Here is a 20,681-nt window from a genome sequence, read left to right as displayed (position 1 = left end):
TTGAATTTGGCCCTGTAATATTTTGGCAGCCAGAGCAATTCTTTCAAGATTGATTCTCCTGGTAGACTGTCCTGTATAACAGTCTACCTGCCTCATTTCCATACAGATAACCAAATAATCCTTCTCCAATGTCACCAGTGGTGTTTAAGAAAATAACCTGCTTGCCTTGCTGTGTCAAATCGGAAGTTTGTATAGTCTGAATTATAGAATGGTAGAGCTGGATGGGACCTTGAGGGTCATCTAGTCCAACCCCCTCAATGCAGTAATTTCTACTAAAGCATCCATGACAAGTGGCCATCCAAGCTCTGCTGAAAAACCTCCGAGGAAGGAGAGCCAACCACTTTTTGTGGGAGCCTGCTCCACTGTCGAACAGTAACAAATGCAAATAACACTTGATCAGACAAGTCAGAATATTTTAAATGAAATAAGTGAAAATAAATGTGTGGGTAGACATCATAAAAGTTGTTATTTCAATGGCTTGTAAATAAACTCCCTTTCTAGATTTGCATATTGAGTTTCCTTAGGTCTCCGATAGTACATGGGCTTGGGTAAAATGAATACAACCCAAAGACAACCATACCAATCTGAATTAGGAGTTCTTACCCAGCAGCTTAGCATGACTGCTGTTTTCTTCTCATTCCTATAACACGCTGTCCACTTTGCAGAGTAAGCAGGCCAGTCCTGTATTGTTCACCTTGTGCACTTGCTGGCCTATGCAGAAGCTCCTGTGTGGAGCTTCATTTTATTTATTTATTAATTTAGGAGTGTTTATTTATACCTTGCCTACTAACCGAAGTGCTCAAGGTGGCTTACAATATATTTTTAAACACAATAAAATAGTGATGCAAAAGTCACAACAGCAGGGCAAAGGTATGCACAGGTTTCCCCTTCTTGTTCTCTAATAATAATAATAAATAACAATAAATAATTTTATTATTTATACTCCGCCTAACTGGCTGGGTTTCCCCAGCCACTCTGGGCAGCTCTGATGTTCCAACCAAAGCTCCTTTCTGTGGCTGAGTCTCCTGGTCTTCAGTTGTCTGTTGAAGCAGTTAGATCAGAGCTTTCCAAACTTCGTGTTCATGACACAATTTTAAGACATGCATCATTTCATGGCACAGTAATTCAGTTTTACTAGCAAACCGGAGGTTATAGTAACCCCTTTCCAGCCCCAGAAGGAGGGGGCATTCACACAACACATCTACACACTGCGGCCGACACACTAATGTGTCGCGACAGACCGTTTGGAAAGCTCTGAGCTAGATGTTAGCTCCACGCAGTCCCAGGACTTCTTTCCCTTAGCTGTTTTCCACACAAAGGTTCAAATGTTGTAAATCCCAAGTGTGTATCTGCTCAAGAAAGCTTCTTAAGGAAATATTGAGCCTGCACCCTGATAAGAAACGCAGGGGTCTAAACGCTGAAACATAATGTCTCCTCTATGACACCTTTCATATCATTGTGCAAAGCTTTCACCAGCCTTTGTTTTGCCAGGTATTGCTTTTTCTTAGCAGGAGAGGAGACCTTTCCTGTTACTCCTTCAAATCCTTAATTAAGAGAATTCTGCTTTCGCGTGCTAGTTAAGAATTTGGAGGTAGCTCACTTGTTAATGAGTGGAAACGAGCCTCTTCTCACACCTGCTCTTGTTTTGGACTTTCTAAATGATGGGGGAACCCGATGTCTAGGGACTTGCGTTTGAAAAATAAGTTTTGCCACAGGCGAAGGACAGGCAGAACTGTCTCTCTGTAACCAGGCCTTTGGCTGATTAACCGAACTATGTCCTTTTAAATGTGTTTGTGGGAGGGTTATTGGTTTGTTTTTGTCTTTTCTGTTGTGCATTTTGTTTTCTCATTTTGCATTTTTATGTTGTAAACCGCCTTGTGATCTTTGGATGAAGGGCAATATACAAATTCAATAAATGAATGAATAAATGCACAAACTGATGGACAAATTACTTTGACACCAAGCCGCATTTTGTATGTTTTTGCTCAGGGAGGAGGTTGTGGCAGTGGTATTCTTCCTCTGAATGCTAGCTGATGGATAATAGCAGCAGGGGTGTGTAGTCATACTTAATGGTTGACTATTGCAGGAAACAGGTCATTGGATGAGATGGTCTTTTCTTTTAATAGCAAGGACTCATTTTATGTTAACCTGACCTGGTGACCTCAGCTGAGCTCCATTCACCTAGGGAGGAATCCAGTATAGCGTGAAATCTCTTGTTCGGTCAGTGCAAGGATTTCTGTTTGTGCAACAGAATATTCTCTCCCTCTCCTCCCCACATGCTCCACAACCCTCTGGAGCAGATTTGGGCAGATTGTGGAATATGCGTCGGGGGAAGAAAATACCACTGTACGCATGGAAATCCTTGTATTGATGCAACACGGTAGTTGAATAATGCCCTAAGCCTTTACTTATTTGCTCATTAATTATTTGCATTTATAGCTCACTCTTCCCCAAATGGTTCCTGGGTGGGTTACAAAAATATACCATTTAAAACAAGTACAGTGCACCGTTCAATTAATAAAATGAAAACCACTAGTTTTTCCAAAGGATAACGCAGGTAAGTTGCATCATGCTTGTGCTCCTGTCCTACTATAGCAAGTAACATGTAGAACAATATGTTCTGGGGAGATGAATCGGAAGTGGAAGTACAGCAAGTGAGCCAAAGTTTTTGTTTAGCTTCCAGTGATTTCCTTCCTGACAGACCCAGAAATCATTTTTGGCATTTCCACCACGAGGCATAAAGCACTAAAGTACACGGTAATCTCCAGCAGGTCTTGAATAGGCCTTGACATAAATCTGACATAATCTGACAAAGCATGTGTATCCATTTTCTCTGCTGTCTTTTTGGTCACCTGTGAGTAATTGTATCTTCTAAGGCTTATCTTCTTTGCAAGAGCTGCCCCCCTCCCCGGCCAAACACACACACACACACACACACACACACACACACTGTGATGCTGCTCCCCCCCCCAACATTTGGAGGAACACTTTCTCCAGTTGTGCAAATGAGCTAGAGTTGTGGCAGCACACATTGGTATAGTACTAGATGCAGAGGAGGTAGATGTTAGTAGTGGAAGCCAAGGCTGTGCCTTATATACAGACACCTGTCAGTATCTGGCTTTGAGGCTCATAACAGCTCATGAAAAAGACACAGATTTGTTTTCTTGCTTATTATATTTCACGTTCCTTTGTCAGTCTGATTGCCAACATGGCTTTTCATGGTTTCCTCAGCCAGTTTATCAGTGTTGGGGGATTTTTATTTCATACACAGAAGAACCTCCCTCCCTCCCCCCCCCCAATAACATCAGCTTAAATCTTTGACAGCACGTTATCAACATTTGACTTTAAAAAAAAAAGGGAGATCACAAAATAAAGCAGCACCACAGTTACGATCTTTAAGGACACAATCCTCTGGTCCCTGGGGCAGCGAGTCAGGGACCAGCAGAGTTTGCAGGATCCCCTCTCTGCAGGTGAGGGAGGAAATGGAGAGGGAGATCTGCAGACAGAGCAGATCTTGGGCCATGCATGGGGCCACAGTTGCCTAGAACTTCCTCCATGATATGTAACGTGGACCAGCCTTCACCAGCCTGGTGCTCAACAGGTATTTTAGGCTGCAACTCATAGTCATAGTCCAAAGCCAGGGCTTTTTCGGCTGTGGCTCCGATCTGGTGGAACGCTCTGTCCCAAGAGACTAGGGCCCTGCGGGACTTGACATCTTTCCGCAGGGCCTGCAAGACAGAGCTGTTCCACCAGGCCTTTGGCCAGGGCACAGCCTGACTCCCTCCTTTGGCAATCTTCACAGAACTCTAGCCCAATGGTTGCCATTAATTTGATTTGAATTATTTTTATAATGAACTGATTTTAGAATGTTGTATTATTTTATTGTTGTTAGCCGCCCTGAGCCCGGCTTTGGCTGGGGAGGGCGGGATATACATAAAAAAATATTATTATATTATTATAAACAACTGGAGGGCACCAGGTTGGTGAAGGCTGGTGTAGAGAGTATTTTATGAGGTGGGAAACTTTCAGACATTTGATTCTCCACCTGCCGCTGGAAATGATACGTTCCAACAGTAGATAAGACCCTGAGACTTTTGCTCCTCAGTCAAAGCAAGTCCCACCTCTGCCAGTGGGCTCAGTGTTTGGTCTTGGTCAAGTCACTTTCTCAGCCTTCGTTCCCCGTTGGTAAAACAGCAATAATAATGACTCACTTTGTATGGCGGCTGCTGAGATTGAAAGCAATAAAAGGAATCGGCTGCTCTGCTGATGACAGGGGCTATGTAAATGAGCAGAAGCAGCAGTAGTAAATCTATCCACACATTTCTCCCTCCCCTCCCGATGTTTCAGAGTGAGATTGGGGTGGGTGGGGGAAGAAGTTGCCCCGATGCCTAAGGCTGGCCCTGATCAGAAGCTTTCCCCGCTTGTGTTCATGCATAATATTTGTCTGATAGCGTGTGTGTTCTTCCATTCTTTCAGGGTGAGTGAGGAAAAAGAGGTGACAGAGGAGCGCCTGAAAGCTGAGCAGGAGTCGTTTGAGAAGAAGATCAGACAACTTGAGGAACAGAACGAACTCATCATCAAAGAAAGGGAAGATATCCTTTTTTATTTAAGAGCGGGGTGGGGGGTGGGGGTGGGGGAGTAAAACACAGAGTTGCTGCCTGGAATAAAAAGCAAACCGGAGAGAAATAATTGTCCTAATTTATAGCCGGGCATAAATCTCCATGTGCTGCCATTCAGAAGCAATCGGAGGTGACTTGCCAGCATGCACTTCTGGCTCATTTGAGCTTGAAAGTGCCACCCAGCTGTTCCCAGGATGTTGCTTTGCTGTGAAATAGATATTTGTCAACTTAAAAACAACGAAACAGAATTTGTGCCTTAGTAAAATATAGACTTCTCCCTCCCACCTCTCTTGCTTAATCTTGCTCCAGCAGTTTCACGGATGGCTAATGCAGGCTTCCAGAGATATCACCCCGCACTTTGCCTGCATTGTGTACCTGGATGTACCTGGATGTTGCTGGGTGCCTGGCCTTGGCATGGTCCTCACCTGGAGCAAATGGCACACTATTGGATCAATGCAAGGTGGGCTTTGATGTGGCCTCCCTCTCCTTTTCGGAAAACATTGAATAGGCAGAAGGGTCCTCAGTCACCAAAACCACTGGGCAGGGTTCAACTAATGACTCTCCTCAGTAGAAACTGTGCTCAAGGAACTTCTGCTTGCACTACGGGCCTTTCTCCCTTCTCCTTCCTTCATCCCCCCTGAAATTGGCTCTGGGGGGTGGTGTAGGAGAACCCGCAGAACAGCATGCAGGGGGCAGGGAGGAGAAGGGGGGGTTGTTGGTTGCCCTGGTGGAATGATTGCCTTAGCATGACTGAATTCCTCCCTTTGTCTCTGAAAACCCCATTGAAACAAACAGGATGTTTGTCAGGCATTACAGTATTTGAAATTCCAACATAGTCATTTATTTCAAAACTTGCACAACAGGGCTAATGATTCAGAATAAAATTGCTGGCGACTACAACAGACAGTGATCTCGGGTAGAGTAGGGTGCGCATGCCCAAATTAAAAAGAAAAAAGAGAGGATGTTGGTCAGGCATTGACCCAGGCCCTTGGCAGACAGGAGTGTCTGAACTACCACTGTGGGTTCATTTCTTAACCAGAGCTAAGAGTGCTAATCTGTCAGTTTGACTGACTGACTGATGGTTTGATCACTAAGTGAAAAACAGAACAAGAGGTACTTGGGCGGGGGTGGTGGTGGTACCAAATGGCGCAGTGTCATTTCCCACCTTGCAGCCAGATTGGGTGCAAATGTAGGGCTTGCTGGTTGTGCTTCTGTAGAAGAAGGTGGGGTGGGATTTGGGAAGGGTAGGGGCAGTGAGTAAAGCAGGACATTGTTCAGGTATCCTTGGTAGACCGTAGCGTACAAGCGGGAAGCTGGGAATCTCCCGCTGCCACCCCCAATTTCTTGGACAGCTTGTTGCTTGGCCTGGGAAGTTCATTGGTTCCAACGCCATCGCTTGTTCTGGGATATCACCTGATGGGACAGGCGGGGCTGCAGCTCCTGAAGGATTCAGAAGCGAAACAGCCCTCCCAGTGATGCCACATGCACCTGCCTTATGCGTGTTCAAAAGTTAATGGAAATATCACACTTGTAAATCTCTCTCCTTTCCTCCCCTCCCCACTGCAAGGTGTGAATAAGGAAAATCCCTGCACCTTGCAGAGAAGAAGGCAGTGATGCTTCTGAATACCAGTTGCTGGAAACCTCAAGAGGGGAGAGTGCTCTTGTGCTCAGGTCCTGCCTGTTGATTCCCCACAGGGATCTGTTTGGCCGCTCTGAGAACAGGATGCTGGACTAGATGGGTCATTGGCCTGATCCTCTCATTCCAGTTAAACAGCTATTCTTCTAGGGTATATTACTTGCATTGACATTGCCTATTCTCGGAATTATATGTTGCATTGACCACACCCACAGCTTCAAACAAAGAAATACCCCCCAGTAGAGAGATCATCGCTTGTAGAATTATTTGATGAGAGGGCAAACCTCCCGCTGCCCCATTGCAGCACCCCATTTTGGACTCACAGCTGTCCATGGAGGCACAGGTCAAATCTGTGTCCAGGGCAGATATTTACCAGCTCTATCTGGTACGCAGGCTGAGACCCTCCCTGCCTGCGGACTGCCTCGCCAGAGTGGTGCATGCTCTAGTTATCTCCCGCTTGGACTACTGCAATGCGCTCTACGTGGGGCTGCCTTTGAAGGTGACCCGGAAACTACAACTAATCCAGAATGCGGCAGCTAGACTGGTGACTGGGAGCGGCCGCCAAGACCACATAACACCAGTCTTGAAAGACCTGCATTGGCTCCCAGTACGTTTCCGAGCACAATTCAAAGTGTTGGTGCTGACCTTTAAAGTCCTAAACGGCCTCTGTCCAGTATATCTGAAGGAGCGTCTCCACCCCCATCATTCTACCCGGACACTGAGGTCCAGTGCCGAGGGCTTTCTGGTGGCTCCCTCACTGAGAGGAGCCAAGTTACAGGGAACCAGGCAGAGGGACTTCTCGGTAGTGGCACCCACCCTGTGGAACACCCTCCCATGAGATGTCAAAGAGAACAACTACCAGACTTTTAGAAGACATCTGAAGGCAGCCCTGTTTAGGGAAGCTTTCAATGTTTGATGTATTATGGTATTTTAATGTTTTGTTGGAAGCCGTCAGAGTGGCTGGGGTGGCCCAGCCAGATATTTATTTATTTAACTGTGTGATTGGGTATTAGGGGGCTGAGCCTTGATGCTTTTAGAACAGAGTTTGAAACTTCGTATTTATTTGCTGTCTTCATAGTGTCTTTCGTTCCTTCAGCGGCGCAGTGTTCTAGGCGTCGAGTTTTGCATATGCTTATGGATGTGAGGTGGGATGCACACTCCGGGGGGCATTCTTTCTCCTTTGGCGCATTTCTGCATGCGTAACTTCCATTAATGCTAATGAGTGCTACTGAGCTATCGAGAAGGAAATATATCCCTTTGGGTTTTTGTTTTTACCTTTATTGGCGAGAGACTATTCGAGCATAAATACTTCTTTCAGGAGAAGTCTGGCAAAGATGGCAGAAGGTTAATACATGCGATTTTACACTACATAAAACTCTATAAAAACTAGAAACATAAAACAAGGACATAATTTAAAACAATATAATTTTAACTACGCGAACACTTATCCATCATACATGAATGATTCAAAATCCTTCACATACCTCTGATCAGTTAATTTCAGTTCTCTTGAAGTCTGCTCAGTGGCCAAGGAACTGTGTAAATGACTTATCAATCTGGAATACAAATGCTTGGTCTTCTGCAAAGAAGGGGAGGAAACTTGGTGCTGTGCTGGAATGTGGGAAGGCATCTGTTCGGGACATGCTTAAAACAAATATGGGATGGACACATAGGTGATGCGCCTCCCACTCCCTGACACTTTTGTGAAGCTCTTAAATTTGTGTTAGAAATCTGGGGGAGTGCAGGCAGTTTCCAAGGTGCCTTTCTTTCATGAACACACACTTCCTGACTTCGTTTCTTTACACTGGGCACCCCAGAAGTAGCCAGAAGCATTTATTTTAATGGCTGAAAAAGCCCCTAACACTTCATAGAATTGGAACAATTCACAGAATAATAATAATAATAATAATAATAATAATAATAATAATTTTTTTTTATTTATATCCAGCCCTCTCCAGCCGAAGCCGGGCTCAGGGCGGCTAACAACAATAAAACAGTACAAAAGTACAGCATAAACAAGATTCTAAAATCATTCATTATAAAATTAATAAGTAAGAGTTGGTGCTGACATTAGGGGCCATCTGGTTCTACTGCAATTGGGGTACCATATCTTCGATAGTCTATTGTTGTGTGCTGATGTTATTCTTGCCTATTTTTAAATGCAAGCTGCTATCCTCTAGCTGCAGGGTTAGTTGAAAACATTGTGGTGATTTGGCATTGTTTGCTGTATGGTAACATTGGTTGGGGGTGAAAATAACTAGGGAAATCATTAACCAGCTAGAGAGAAAGGGTTATCCCACTATATCGTTGTCAGGTAGAAGTGGATTTTGTGGACTGGTCTTGCCAAAGAAAGCTGCTGAATCCCTGTATATGGTACAGTTGGAGCACATTTGTGTCAGTAACTCTTTTCCTATAGCCTTGGGATAATTTTAATAGGCTCTCTTAGAGGAGTGATATATAATATTTCTGAGGAATATTGGGTTGTGCCCAGCTGAGTTTTTCCTCTGACTAGACCCATTGAAATCAATGGACCGAAATTAGTAATGCCTCTCAATTTAGATGACTCTGAGCATGACTGACAATGGCTGCAACCCCATGAAGGTAAGTAAAGAGGAGCTTCAGAAGCCAAGTTCTGATGCGAAGAATATTTTTCCACTGACGTCAGAGAAGGTTGCAGCCGGTCAGCATAGCCAGGGGAGTAGATGAAGCAGATCCAGTTTTAATCAAGATTGCAAACAATCGTAAGGGAAGTTCATGGCTCGTGATGGTTGTGCTGTGCTGTCCCCACTTCTAAGTAATTTCTGTCATCTTAGCCTTAGTGGGACATTGTGTTGAACCAGTCTTGGCTCTTGACTTCTGAAGATAATGGAACAAATGAACAGCTTTGAGCATATAAGATTTGTAAACATAGTCTGTTCCTTTTAGGGGCTCGAGGTGCCTGGGAATGCTCTTCATGGATGGGTAAGAGAATTATGCGCATTAGGTTTTGGTGGTGTTTGCACGTGCGCATGTGTGCAAAACCGAGGTGTGTGACTGTTGCTGATGGTCACAAGAGAGACTTAAGTTGGTGTGTATATGGGTGCGTGCTGTGTCTATTTTATGACAATCACTTTAGCTATGCTGTATATTTATTTATAGGGACGCGGGTGGCGCTGTGGGTAAAAGCCTCAGCACCTAGGGCTTGCCGATCGAAAGGTCAGCGGTTCGAATCCCCGCAGCAGGGTGCGCTCCCGCTGCTCGGTCCCAGCGCCTGCCAACCTAGCAGTTCGAAAGCACCCCTGGGTGCAAATAGATAAATAGGGACCGCTTACCAGCGGGAAGGTAAACGGCGTTCCGTGTGCTGCGCCGGCTCTCCAGATGCAGCTTTGTCACGCTGGCCACGTGACCCGGAAGTGTCTCCGGACAGCGCTGGCCCCCGGCCTCTTGAGTGAGATGGGCGCACAACCCCAGAGTCTGTCAAGACTGGCCCGTACAGGCAGGGGTACCTTTACCTTTACCTTTATATTTATTTATAAAACACATTCGTTACTTTTTCATACAAGACACTCAGAGTGATGTACAGTAAGTTATGAAAGCACATTTCAATAATACAAAAAGTAAAAGAAAAAAACATCAGCAGTGAGCAGAACAAAACAGGAAGATTATGATGAACAATGCTCATTTCATAAGCAAAGAAATAATTCTGGCATTCTTTATTACCTTACCCGCCATCTTGAAGTGTAGAATGAGCTCTGTTTTCAGAAGGGGCCATGAACAGATACAGAGTCTTGAGCTGGTTATTTCAGGATCCCATGTAGTGCTATGGAGGTGGCTGTGTGTGTTTGCTTGCTGATGGCAATGTGCTTAAAATGGACCTTGTCTTTGTGTTATGACCTTTGTCAATCATGCCTTTGATCATCTCTTTAATGGCCTAAGGCAGAGACGAGAGGAGTACAAGCTACATGCAGTTCCTTTGCAGTCGGGCAGGGCTGCTCTCATACCCAGAGTTCTTTTTCCTGCAGTCCGTAGCATTTGTGGAACTCTTGAGAATCCCAGTATTTACAAAAATATATTAAAAAAGTCTCCACGCAGAAATTAAATTTGAATATGTGTTTGTGAACATTTCTGGTGGGTTCTCCAGTTTGGGAAAAGTTACCTTCCAATAGCATAGAGCAACCATTAGCTTGATTTGGCGTGCAGTGCTGTGCTTGGCCTGGCTGGACATTAATGATCTGAAATTGCATACCAACTTCCATCTCTTAGTTAGCCAGGCAGGTGCATGATTGATAGTTTTGGTAGCGGTTTAGTCCGGTTACAGTCACTGCCAGTACTTAATAGCCTTGTGTCTCTACAAAGGGCGAAACACACATTTATAGTCTTGCCACATGGCTCAGAATTTGGCTCTTCTGGCACACGGAACACAAGTAATCTGAGAATATCCTTGTATCAGTATTGCTGGTTGAGGTATTTAACGTACTGTTCTGGTTCAGGTTCTAGAATGCCCTGTTTTGCAATCTGTGTTTAACAATGGCTTAATTCACACCAGCCCTTTGCTCCTCCTTTGCTCCTGACTGTGTCAGGTGGGTGAAGGTACAAGCTGGATGTGTGAACATGGGCTCATAGTTTGTTTCTCTCCAAACAAACCATGAATGGAGGCAAGTTTCTGGAGGAAGCAAGCCATGAGACTGGGTTCACCAGACTCTTGATTTGTTTCCCACACACCACACTCAGGGGCAAATTGCTAGTGTGCATTAAACCATAGTTTATTTTAAAAGTGTGGTTTAAAGTTGCATGTGAACTGAGGTCACTGTTTGCCACATGGCTCTGAATATCACCATTTAATAATTGTGAAGGGAAAGGAATGTAATATTTCTTACAGCTTCGGTTCAGTATACCTGAAGGAGCGCCTCCACCTCCATCGTTCTGCCCAGACACTGAGGTCCAGCGCCGAGGGCCTTCTGGCTGTTCCCTCGCTACGAGAAGCCAAGTTACAGGGAACTAGGCAGAGGGCCTTCTCAGTGGTGGCACCTGCCCTGTGGAACGCCCTCCCACCAGATGTCAAAAAGAAAAATAACTACCAAACTTTTAGAAGACATCTGAAGGCAGCCCTGTTTAGGGAAGCTTTTCATGTTTAATAGGTTATTGTATTTTAGTGTTCTGTTGGAAGCCGCCCAGAGTGGCTGGGGAAGCCCAGTCAGATGGGTGGGGTATAAATAATAAATTATTATTATTATTATACCTTCATGGACTCTGTGCACATGGGACCTTTCAGCTGCCAAAACTAGGCTTCACAAATTATGGGTAAGGAATGTATTGTGTAGTTCTGAACCAATTCACTCTCTTTTCTCTGGAAAGAGAGGGTTTGTTGAAGAATGGAGAAAAAGAGCTGATAATTCCTGAGTACCCAGCCTTTGAAGATGGTGCCCATAGTGAGCATCTTGGCTCCCCACTAGTAAAGGTTTCCAAACAGTCATTATGGCCTAATGGATAAAAGCTCAGCTTATTAAAAACTCCCTGAATATTTATATGCTCAACCATAATGGTGGCATCAGTTAAATAATATATGTATTTAGCAACTTGTTAAATGTAGAAGGCGTAGTCAAGGGCTGTTGGGTAAATAACACATGCCCTGAAATTTTTATGAACTCCTAAACTAACATCAAGGAAGACCGGCATTAAAATAATGCTAAGTGTTTAAATTTATCAAAGCTCAGAAATGTTCTTGAAGACACTTTCAGTCTTAATTCACTTGGTTTAGTTTGTCCCTTGAAATACTGGACGCTTATGAGAACAAAGGCAGATTGGGTTGCTCGTGGTTGTGGAAGCTAGGATTAACAGGGTGTCCTTAAAGAATGACATTTTGCCCCTAATGCCAGCTCTGTGGGATTAAACCTCAAAGCGGTGTCATCACAGAAGCTCATGGCAATCCCGAATGGGCTGTCTTGTCATGCAGAGCGGCACCCTGCCAAACTTTCATGTCCAGGCAGTGACTCTGGCCCCTATTAAATCCATAGCCCTGTCTGTGACAGTTGCCAAGACCCACAGTTTTTGCAGAGGCATCACTCCTCTTGCATTGCCACTGCTTACGGAGGTTTGAATTATTTCCTGGATTGCATGGAGTCTTTCTTTGCTTGTGGCACCCAGTGTTAATTGAGTTAGAGGCAGATTTTGTGAGTTCTTGTAGTGGGGCAAATTGGACCAGGTGGCTCTCCAACCACCTGAAGTGTGAGCTGGAGGATTTTCTGGGCTAAGAATCCTTTATTGTCTGCTCTGGCTTTTAGGGGCTTGGCTAAACAGCTGATCGTGGGTGGTGCATAATGGCTAAGAGCTGAGAAGCAGTGGCGTAGCGTGGGTTGTCAGCACCCGGGGCAAGGCAAGTAATTTGCACCCCCTAACCCGTGGATTTGTGCCCCCTAACCTGTGGATTTGCGCCCCCTAACCCATGGATTTGCCCTAACCCCAGATGTTGCGCCCGGTGCGGCCGGCCCCCCCTGCACCCCCCACGCTACGCCACTGCTGAGAAGTACCAGGTTAAAATGCTAGCTCAGCGTGGACTTGCCGGGTAGTCCAAGACAAGACACACACCACTAATGTTGACTTGCCTTTCGAGAGTTGTGGCAAGGATTATATTGGGTGTGGGGAATCCAAAATCACTATATAAATCAAACTATTGTTTAAATACATACTGTTTCCTATGGTGTATGTTTTCAATAAGTTTGTATTTCCATCTTAAGTAATGTGACCTACTCAGAGCTGCTGGGATGGGGCAAGTTAAACATTAAGCACCTAAATGAATAGCCAGTCCAGATTTTGGGGAGGCCGGGGAGAGAAAAAAGAAATCATAGCCTAGCTGTGATTTCTCTGAACAAGTTGTTCCTTGCTCAAGGATTCTCTGCACTGGCTCCCCGATACAGAAATACTTTCTGGGGAGTCTCAGCAATATAGTGTTCCCTCATTAGTTTAAGAAATTGTTTAGTGCTCACTTAGAAATGGATGAGTTCCAACTCTCAAAAGGTTTCAGGCTGCATGTGGCAGATCCCCCTGTCCGCGTGGCGAGCGAGCTGCTTTGAACATGCAACTTGCTGTGTGGAAACAGACACCGCAGTGATAATTTTACAGTGGGCCCTGGCGTTGTGGATGTTCTGTGCACACGGGTTGCATTTCTGAGTTATGGTCTGCTTGCTGACACTTGGACCCAAGAGAAGGCCAAGATTGAGGTCTCCTAAATGGAGGCACAAGTGGTAAATGAGATCATTAATTGCTGGAGCCTGCACTGTAGCAAATTGACTAGAAATGTGGATTCAGAGAAATTGATATACTTTATTGCTCCTACCGAAATGAATTCCCCTGTCTCTCCTGCCCCCTCGGCAGTAATGAGCACGTTGGGCCAGCCCCGTGATTGGCGTTGCTGCCTTACTGAACTGTTTTGCAAAGTTTTAAACATTTCTTGCATGATTAAATGCACTTTCAATAAATCAATCTCATAATAATTGTTGTTCAGGAGAGTTCATTATTCAGTTTAGTCTTTTAAATGACTGTTCTTCTTTAAAGGATTTTCCTGACGTAATAATGGCTTCAGCTAAATCCATTTGCCATACTCTGGCTTGTAATTACTTTAGATTTGAAGAATAAAATGAATGGCTTTATTATTAATCAGCAGCAAATTTGTCTTACTGTTTTTAACCTTAGAATGGCCTTCACTTGTAAAGTAGTTTCGGTGATTCAGATGGCAGAACACTTTTTTATCCCTTCTCTTCCCTTTTGGATAAAAGGATTTATTTGGTGAAAGCAATTGGTATCCTTTTTTTTTTGCAAGCCATTTATCACAATGATTGTAACCATGCAGTGGTGAACAAATTAGCTTCCACCACCCGCTTGGTGTCTCAATGGCTTCTTGTCTGGCCTTTTGTGCTTCCTTCAGGTTGTACATTTGTCGTGACCTGAGCTGTCTGCTGTGACTTCACTGGGCCAACTCTGGACAAAAAAGTAGAGTAAGTTTAATAACCCAAGCAAGGAACTCTGCATCCCATACTATCCATTTTAATAGGATTCAACCAAGTACATGGTTTTGAAATTCAGATATTTATTGGATTTCCACATTTTTTTCTTTTATATTGTTAAATATAAAAGCCTGCATGACAGAGCTGTTCCACCAGGCCTTTGGTCAGGGCACAGCCTGACTCCCTCCTCTGGCAATCTGCACAGAACTTTGCTTAACGGTTGCCATCAATTTGATTTTAATTAATTTTTATAATGAAATGTTTTTAGAACGTTGGATTATTTGATTGTTGTTAGCTGCCCTGAGTCCGGCTTTGGCTGGGGAGGGCGGGATATAAATAAAATGTATTATTATTATTATTATTATTATTATTATTATTATTATTTTAAAAAATCCATTCATTTCGCAGTCAACGTCCACTAAAAGCGACAGCTTCCTCCAAATTCTGAACCCCAAAGACAGGAAAAAGAGGTTGTGTAAGTGCAAAGGAGGATAGACCTCCAACTTGATGAAAGCTGGCTCAAAGAAAAATAGTAGAGAAAACAGAAGAATAGAAAGTTCACAGGAGGAGAAGAGGGTAAAGGAGGGAGGCCAACTCAAAGATGGAGGTATCAGAGTCTCAGCTTTGAAACATCAGCAATATTTTGCCAATTTGCAAGTGTGCATATCTAGAATCTTGTATTGACTCTCACATCAAGCTCCAGCACATCCTCTTCTCAGTAAGAGGAATGGCACACATTTTTTCAGGCTGCTGGTTTTTGGAAGGTTGGGATATGTTCAGAAAGCTCAACTGAGTTGGAATGGCTTGTTTTGCTTTCTTCCTCTACTGAACCTGCCCTAGACTTGATGTTTCTGGCTTTTCTGCTCACTGGGTGTTGTCATCTCCCAATTTGCCATCTGTCCTTTTCTAAAAAATGTCCCCTCCTTTCGTTGGCAAGTTCTTCAATGTCCTTCCCATCTCTTCCTCTGCGGTCCCCTACCGTCAACCCTCCTTTTAAGCTAAATGTAGGGAATTTCACAGGACGACGAGTTTTGTGTTTTCCCATTGCAAAGTTGACTGTCATAGTTTCAGTCCCATAGTTTCAGTCCTCTGAACTGGCTTGATTTGGGGTATAGGGAAGGGTCAGTTAAATGATTCTTTGGACCACAACATCCCTTCATACCTTTCCCCAAAGTGATGCACTTTTGCAGACCTTTCTCATACTCTCGCTTTTGCCTGGCTGGGTTCAGGAAACATGAGTGTGTTCTACTGTCTGTAGAATTTTTGCTGTGGTGAGTAGCTGCACATTAGAAAATTAGTATTATGATTTTTTTGTTGAAACTGTTTTGCCTAAGATGCTTCACATCTTAAGTGTCCTCCATTTCAAATTTGTTTCAGTTTTGCTAACTCCTTGAAGTCCATGACAATATTATATGTTTCCAGTTGCCTTGAAACTTCAGCAATTCCATAACACAGCTTTGCAGTATTGTCATAGGCACAACAACTTTGCTGCTGTCTTGTAGTCTAGTTTTGGTTGCTGCTGAAATTGCCTGGTTTTCATGTCCTAGTAAGCCATAATTGCAAACGAGCTGTGGCTTACCATTCCTGCTGCTCAAATCATGCTCTCCCCCCCTCCCTTTTCTGACACAGGCGGAAAAAAAGTTTGTTGGCTTAACATTATGTGTGAACTAGCCCTAGTGGTTGGGTTCTGTCCAAAAAAGGCTTGTTCTTGGCTTCCTCTCATGGTTTGTTTGGAGAGAAACTAACCATGCGTGCTGGTTCACATGCAGTGCTAAGCTAATCCTCTGGGAGGAGTGGGGTTGGTGCAATTTGAGCAGTGAGTACCAGCATGCTCTTTGTTCACAGTACACCATAGTTTGTACCTGCAGTTTATGATAGTGTGTGAACCAGGCCCGGTGGCTGCTCAAATTTCTGTTTAGAGCTAAACTCCTAGTTGGCAGCCCTATCACCATGTCCCCGAAGGAATAAGCAGTTCAATGTGGCATGAGTCCTGATCTAGAATTTGTTTTTTAAGTGCTACTTTTTTCCATAATCTCAGAACAGAGAGGGCAGAATTACACAGTTGGGCAGATCCTCCCAGATTCTAAATAAAATCTGATGTAGATAAGCTAAATGTGAAACTTACTTTGTATGTCACTCCTCAAAAACCAAGATGGAGATCCAGAGGTGCTAAAGTTCTTTACTTTAGGCTGGATTGTCTCTTCAAGATTATGAGTATCTTTAAAGAACTGTACTGGAGATCATAATCAAGAAGATCCCATGATAGTCTCATTTTGTTGGAAGCCTTTAAAAAAGTCTAGACTTTGCTATCAGTTTGTTATGTGTGTCCATCTTTACCAAATCTTCCTTTGGAAGGATACTCACCCTAAACGCTGATGGACAGCTTGATTATTTCCTCCCCACATGCAGCTTCTGCCAGAGCTGTGCCTTTATTGAATGCTCCTAGACCTTTGACAGCATAGTTCCAACAACAACAGAAGCTACTCAGCTTTAAGGACTTACTCTGTTCAAACAGAAGGAGGAATTACCCTGAGCAGCAGATTAGCTACTCTGCACAGGGCAGCATTGCAAAAGAAAATACGGGGTAGAAGAATGAGATGAATTATATATCCAGGGATTAATTTAGCATGGGACAGAGAATTTGGTCTTGAGACAGTGAAGCCACCAAACTGAAAACCATACCTATGGGCAAGCCAAGGGTTAGGGAGAGGGTCCTAACCTGGAGCTCAGGAATTTGTGAATCTCCTTTCCCCAGCGCTTGGGTGAACATCTCTTGCATACAGTTTTTGCTTGAGTGAATTCTGCTGTGGCAGAGTGTCACGCTGAATTCTCTGAGCGTGGTGTTGGATAGTGCCAAGTTTGGACTTCTCTCATAAGTTTCTGTTTGGGCTGCAATATTAAAAATGACAAGAGGCTTGTTGCAACCCACCCTTCCAGTGATGTTTGGAAGGACAGTTTGAAGATGAGTGGTGGACCAACTTTCCATCACTGATCACGGTTATTTTTTGGTCATCTTTTGGGTTCCAACACCAAGCATGGGAAAGACCCCAAGGTTCATGATTGTTTTGAAGGGAATTGAAGCAGCCAGACCAAAACATACAGTCTTTATATGGATTCGGTCAGGTTCAGCATCCCAGCCTGTTGCCCCTGGCACCTTAGCTTGGTGGCTGGGTTATGCTTTGCTTGGAGCAGGTCTCTATTTTATGTTGGAGAAGTGACTCTTAAGTTTTCAGAGCTTCCCTTTGAAATGCAGGTGTGTTATAAATTTCATGGAAAGCATAGCTCTTTTTGGGACAGGAGAAATACCCCTGGGTTAAAATGCAGGAAGTGCAGTTGTAGCAATAAAGATTATGTTGCTGATGAGTTCCCCTCCAGGCCCCATGGCAGTAATACCTCTATATTTTGTCTTTAAGGAAAACTGCTGAGAGGCAATAATTTTTTTTTGTATGTGTCCCATTTTCATTAATGCCGGGTAATTGATGGAGTTGCAGTGACTTGTAACAGTGATGAGTTCTAAACATAAGAATGCACTCCTTCCTAATAAGTGAGCACTGCTGGGCTTTAAAAGCGTACTAAATCAGTTGCTTTAGTGTGAATTTATTAGTTTTTTTCAGCATTAGCTTTAATAGTAGTTATTTACATAAGCGTACATCCCATTAACCGCCATCAGGGCTGGAAAACATGCTGAACTGTTCATATTTTCATATAATTATTGAACATAATGGTTTCATTTGCATTTCTAAACAGTGATGTTTCTGTCAAGCTTGGAAATAGTGGCTTTACGCAGTCCCTATTTCACATCCACTTATTTGACATCGTTAAATTTTATGCTAATGTGCTTCCCTAGAATATCATCAGTAGGACAGATGTTTGTGCTTTAATATACAAATCAGAGATGCTTTGCCTTCCTCGATCCCTCCCCAAACTGCAAAGGATTTTTTTTTTTAAATAAAAAAAAAACTCCTCTTGGCACTTTTTAGATGTAGTTTGTGTCACTCCAAATAGCCGTGAGAAGTAAAAAAACCTCCAGTCCTGACCTCAGCCGCTGCTCTGAAATGTTCTGACACCTACTTTCCTTGCAGGAGCCTGAGATGCAACCTTTCTTCCCCATGGAGGAGAGTCTCTACATAGAGAATTATTTTTCTTTGCACGATAATTTTTGGAAGGGTATAAAGCAAGCCGCTATATGCAGAGGTCAGCAGATTTATCAGAAGTGATGAAATGAGGCAAGGTAGCTGTTTGGCAGCATTGAAGCTCTGGATAAGATGATGCCAGAGCCCTGACCCTGTGTGTGTGTGTGTGTGCGTGCGTGCGCGCACGCACACACACACACACACACACACATGTGCAAGGAAGAAAGTCAAAGGACTTGCCCCTCGGAGTTAGACAAGTCAAAAGCCAAAGCAGGAGAATGCCATGATAAATTCCCCGATGCGTTCTGGTCCTTTTCTGCCCTATTAGACCCAGGACTCATTTTTAATACGAACTGGTGGTGTATTGAAATTTGCCTTGTCTTGGTTGTATTTAATTGCTTTAGCTTCTTGAGGGGCAGCTAATATGCATTGGGATGTTGCTGCCGGATGCGAGAGTGGGAAGTCGTTTTTGAAGAATGGCAGTGGTGCTGGTCCCTGGCCCTTCCCTGAGGTTTGTGGTACTGCTTTGAGAAAAGCAGAGGGCTTCAGGAGGAGGCAGTGGAGGCTGGAGTTTCTCCTTCCCATGCCCATCCTTTGCATGAGACCAAACGCAGCCATTCTGAGGCTCCGTGATTGTGGGTTCTATGTTGATGATCCGGCAACACAGTTTGCAATCTCAGAGGAAGTGGCAGGTTGGCTGCTTTGGGGCAGCAGCAATCCTCCGCTTTCCCTCCCCCAGCACTGAACTCTCTTGTGTCCCTTTAGGACCCCTTATTTTATCTCTGGGGGGCCTTGCAACCTAATATTTGGACCCCGGGTGAGAACCTGGAGGCTGAGAGGGAGGGTGTGTCAGTATGAAAATGAATCAATACTGATTTATTTATATTAGTAACTTTGTATTAATGCAACATTGTTATATGTAACTGTGTATTTTTGTAATATTTTGTTTAAGATGCCTGTTCTTGCTTCAGGGTTGTTGTTTTTTGTGTCCAACTCTTAGAGATTTTTAAAAATATATATATATTAAGCAATATAGAACTTACGTGATCAAGTCAAATAATCATTTGCAAGCCTTGGATGGGCACCCTCCAAATTAAGGGGAGGGGAGGGGGGTGCACAGCAGCTCCAGAAATGGGCTTAAAATCATCCTTCCTGGCTGAGTTTCAGGTTCTGCTGAGCAGCAGACAAAAGAAAAGGGAGGGGGAAGTTGGGAAAGGGAGAGAAATACTAAAGCGGGATGTGACGGAGAGAGGAAAAGAAAGAGGAGGGAAATAAGGTGGGAGAAAGGAAGGTGGGAAGAGATTGAAAGGGCATGGAGATAGGGAGAAAGAGACAAGAAAGGAGAAAGGAGGAGAGAATAAGAGGACAAAGAAAGGAAGCAATAGAATGGAAGACTGAAGGGAGTTATAGGACGCTCCCAGATTAGCTTGATATGTCAAGAGGAGGAAAGGCTACTGTTGTTTTTTATACAGCATATATTTACTGTGCTTGCCCTCCCAACAATACTGTGTCATTGGGACTTGGGTGGCGCTGTGGGTAAAACCTCAGCGCCTAGGGCTTGCCAATCGAAAGGTCGGCGGTTCGAATCCCCGCGGCGGGGTGCGCTCCCGTCATTCGGTCCCAGCGCCTGCCAACCTAGCAGTTCGAAAGCACCCCCGGGTGCAAGTAGATAAATAGGGACCGCTTACCAGTGGGAAGGTAAACGGCGTTCCGTGTGCTGTGCTGGGTCGCCAGATGCAGCTTGTCACGCTGGCCACGTGACCCGGAAGTGTCTCCGGACAGCGCTGGCTCCCGGCCTATAGAGTGAGATGAACGCACAACCCTAGAGTCTGGCAAGACTGGCCCGTACGGGCAGGGGTACCTTTACCTTTTTTTACACATAGGGTCTGTGGCTGGAGGAGATAGACTTGCTTTCATGTCAGAGGCAGAACCTAAATCCAAGCCCAGTGCTATTCTCTGTCCTCACATGGTGCTATGGCTTAAGTCTTCAGGTTCCCTTAGAATATCCATGGCATGTTTGGAAAAGAGACAATGTTAGCGTGCCAAGCTGCAACAAAGCAGGAAGGGGGTGGCTCTAAAGTGTTCCCATATTCCAGCGCCTCATGTTTGTGAGAATGCTGTGCACCCAAGTTCATACTGCTGCCTTTGGGAATTCATCTTTTAAAATACCGTATCGGCAGACCTGCTGAGATTTCCGCTGCAAATGGCTTTCCCTTTTTTGGTAGTACCCTCCTCAAAGCAAACTTGGAGTTCTTCACTCTGTGGGGCAGCAAATCAAATAACTACTTTTGGAATTGCTTGGAGTTGCTGCAAT

At 44.3% G+C, this 20,681-nt stretch overlaps 1 protein-coding gene across 9 annotated transcripts in view; it reads left to right on the top strand.

Annotated features, from left to right (window-relative positions):
- LOC114590158 (protein hinderin-like) overlaps positions 1 to 20,681 on the top strand; it is a 224,082-nt gene that overhangs the window by 39,096 nt on the left and 164,305 nt on the right. For all 9 annotated transcript variants that reach the window (XM_028748976.2, XM_077936544.1, XM_077936541.1 and 6 more), the window contains one exon: positions 4,477 to 4,592. In XM_028748976.2, the coding sequence (XP_028604809.2) occupies positions 4,477 to 4,592 (116 nt within the window). The remainder of the gene's footprint in view (positions 1 to 4,476; positions 4,593 to 20,681) is intronic.

Source organism: Podarcis muralis, chromosome 11 (assembly GCF_964188315.1).
Source record: "Podarcis muralis chromosome 11, rPodMur119.hap1.1, whole genome shotgun sequence".
Lineage (NCBI taxonomy): Eukaryota > Metazoa > Chordata > Lepidosauria > Squamata > Lacertidae > Podarcis > Podarcis muralis.
The sequence above is the reverse complement of the archived record's forward strand: the minus strand, read 5'-3'. Positions and strand labels throughout refer to the sequence as shown.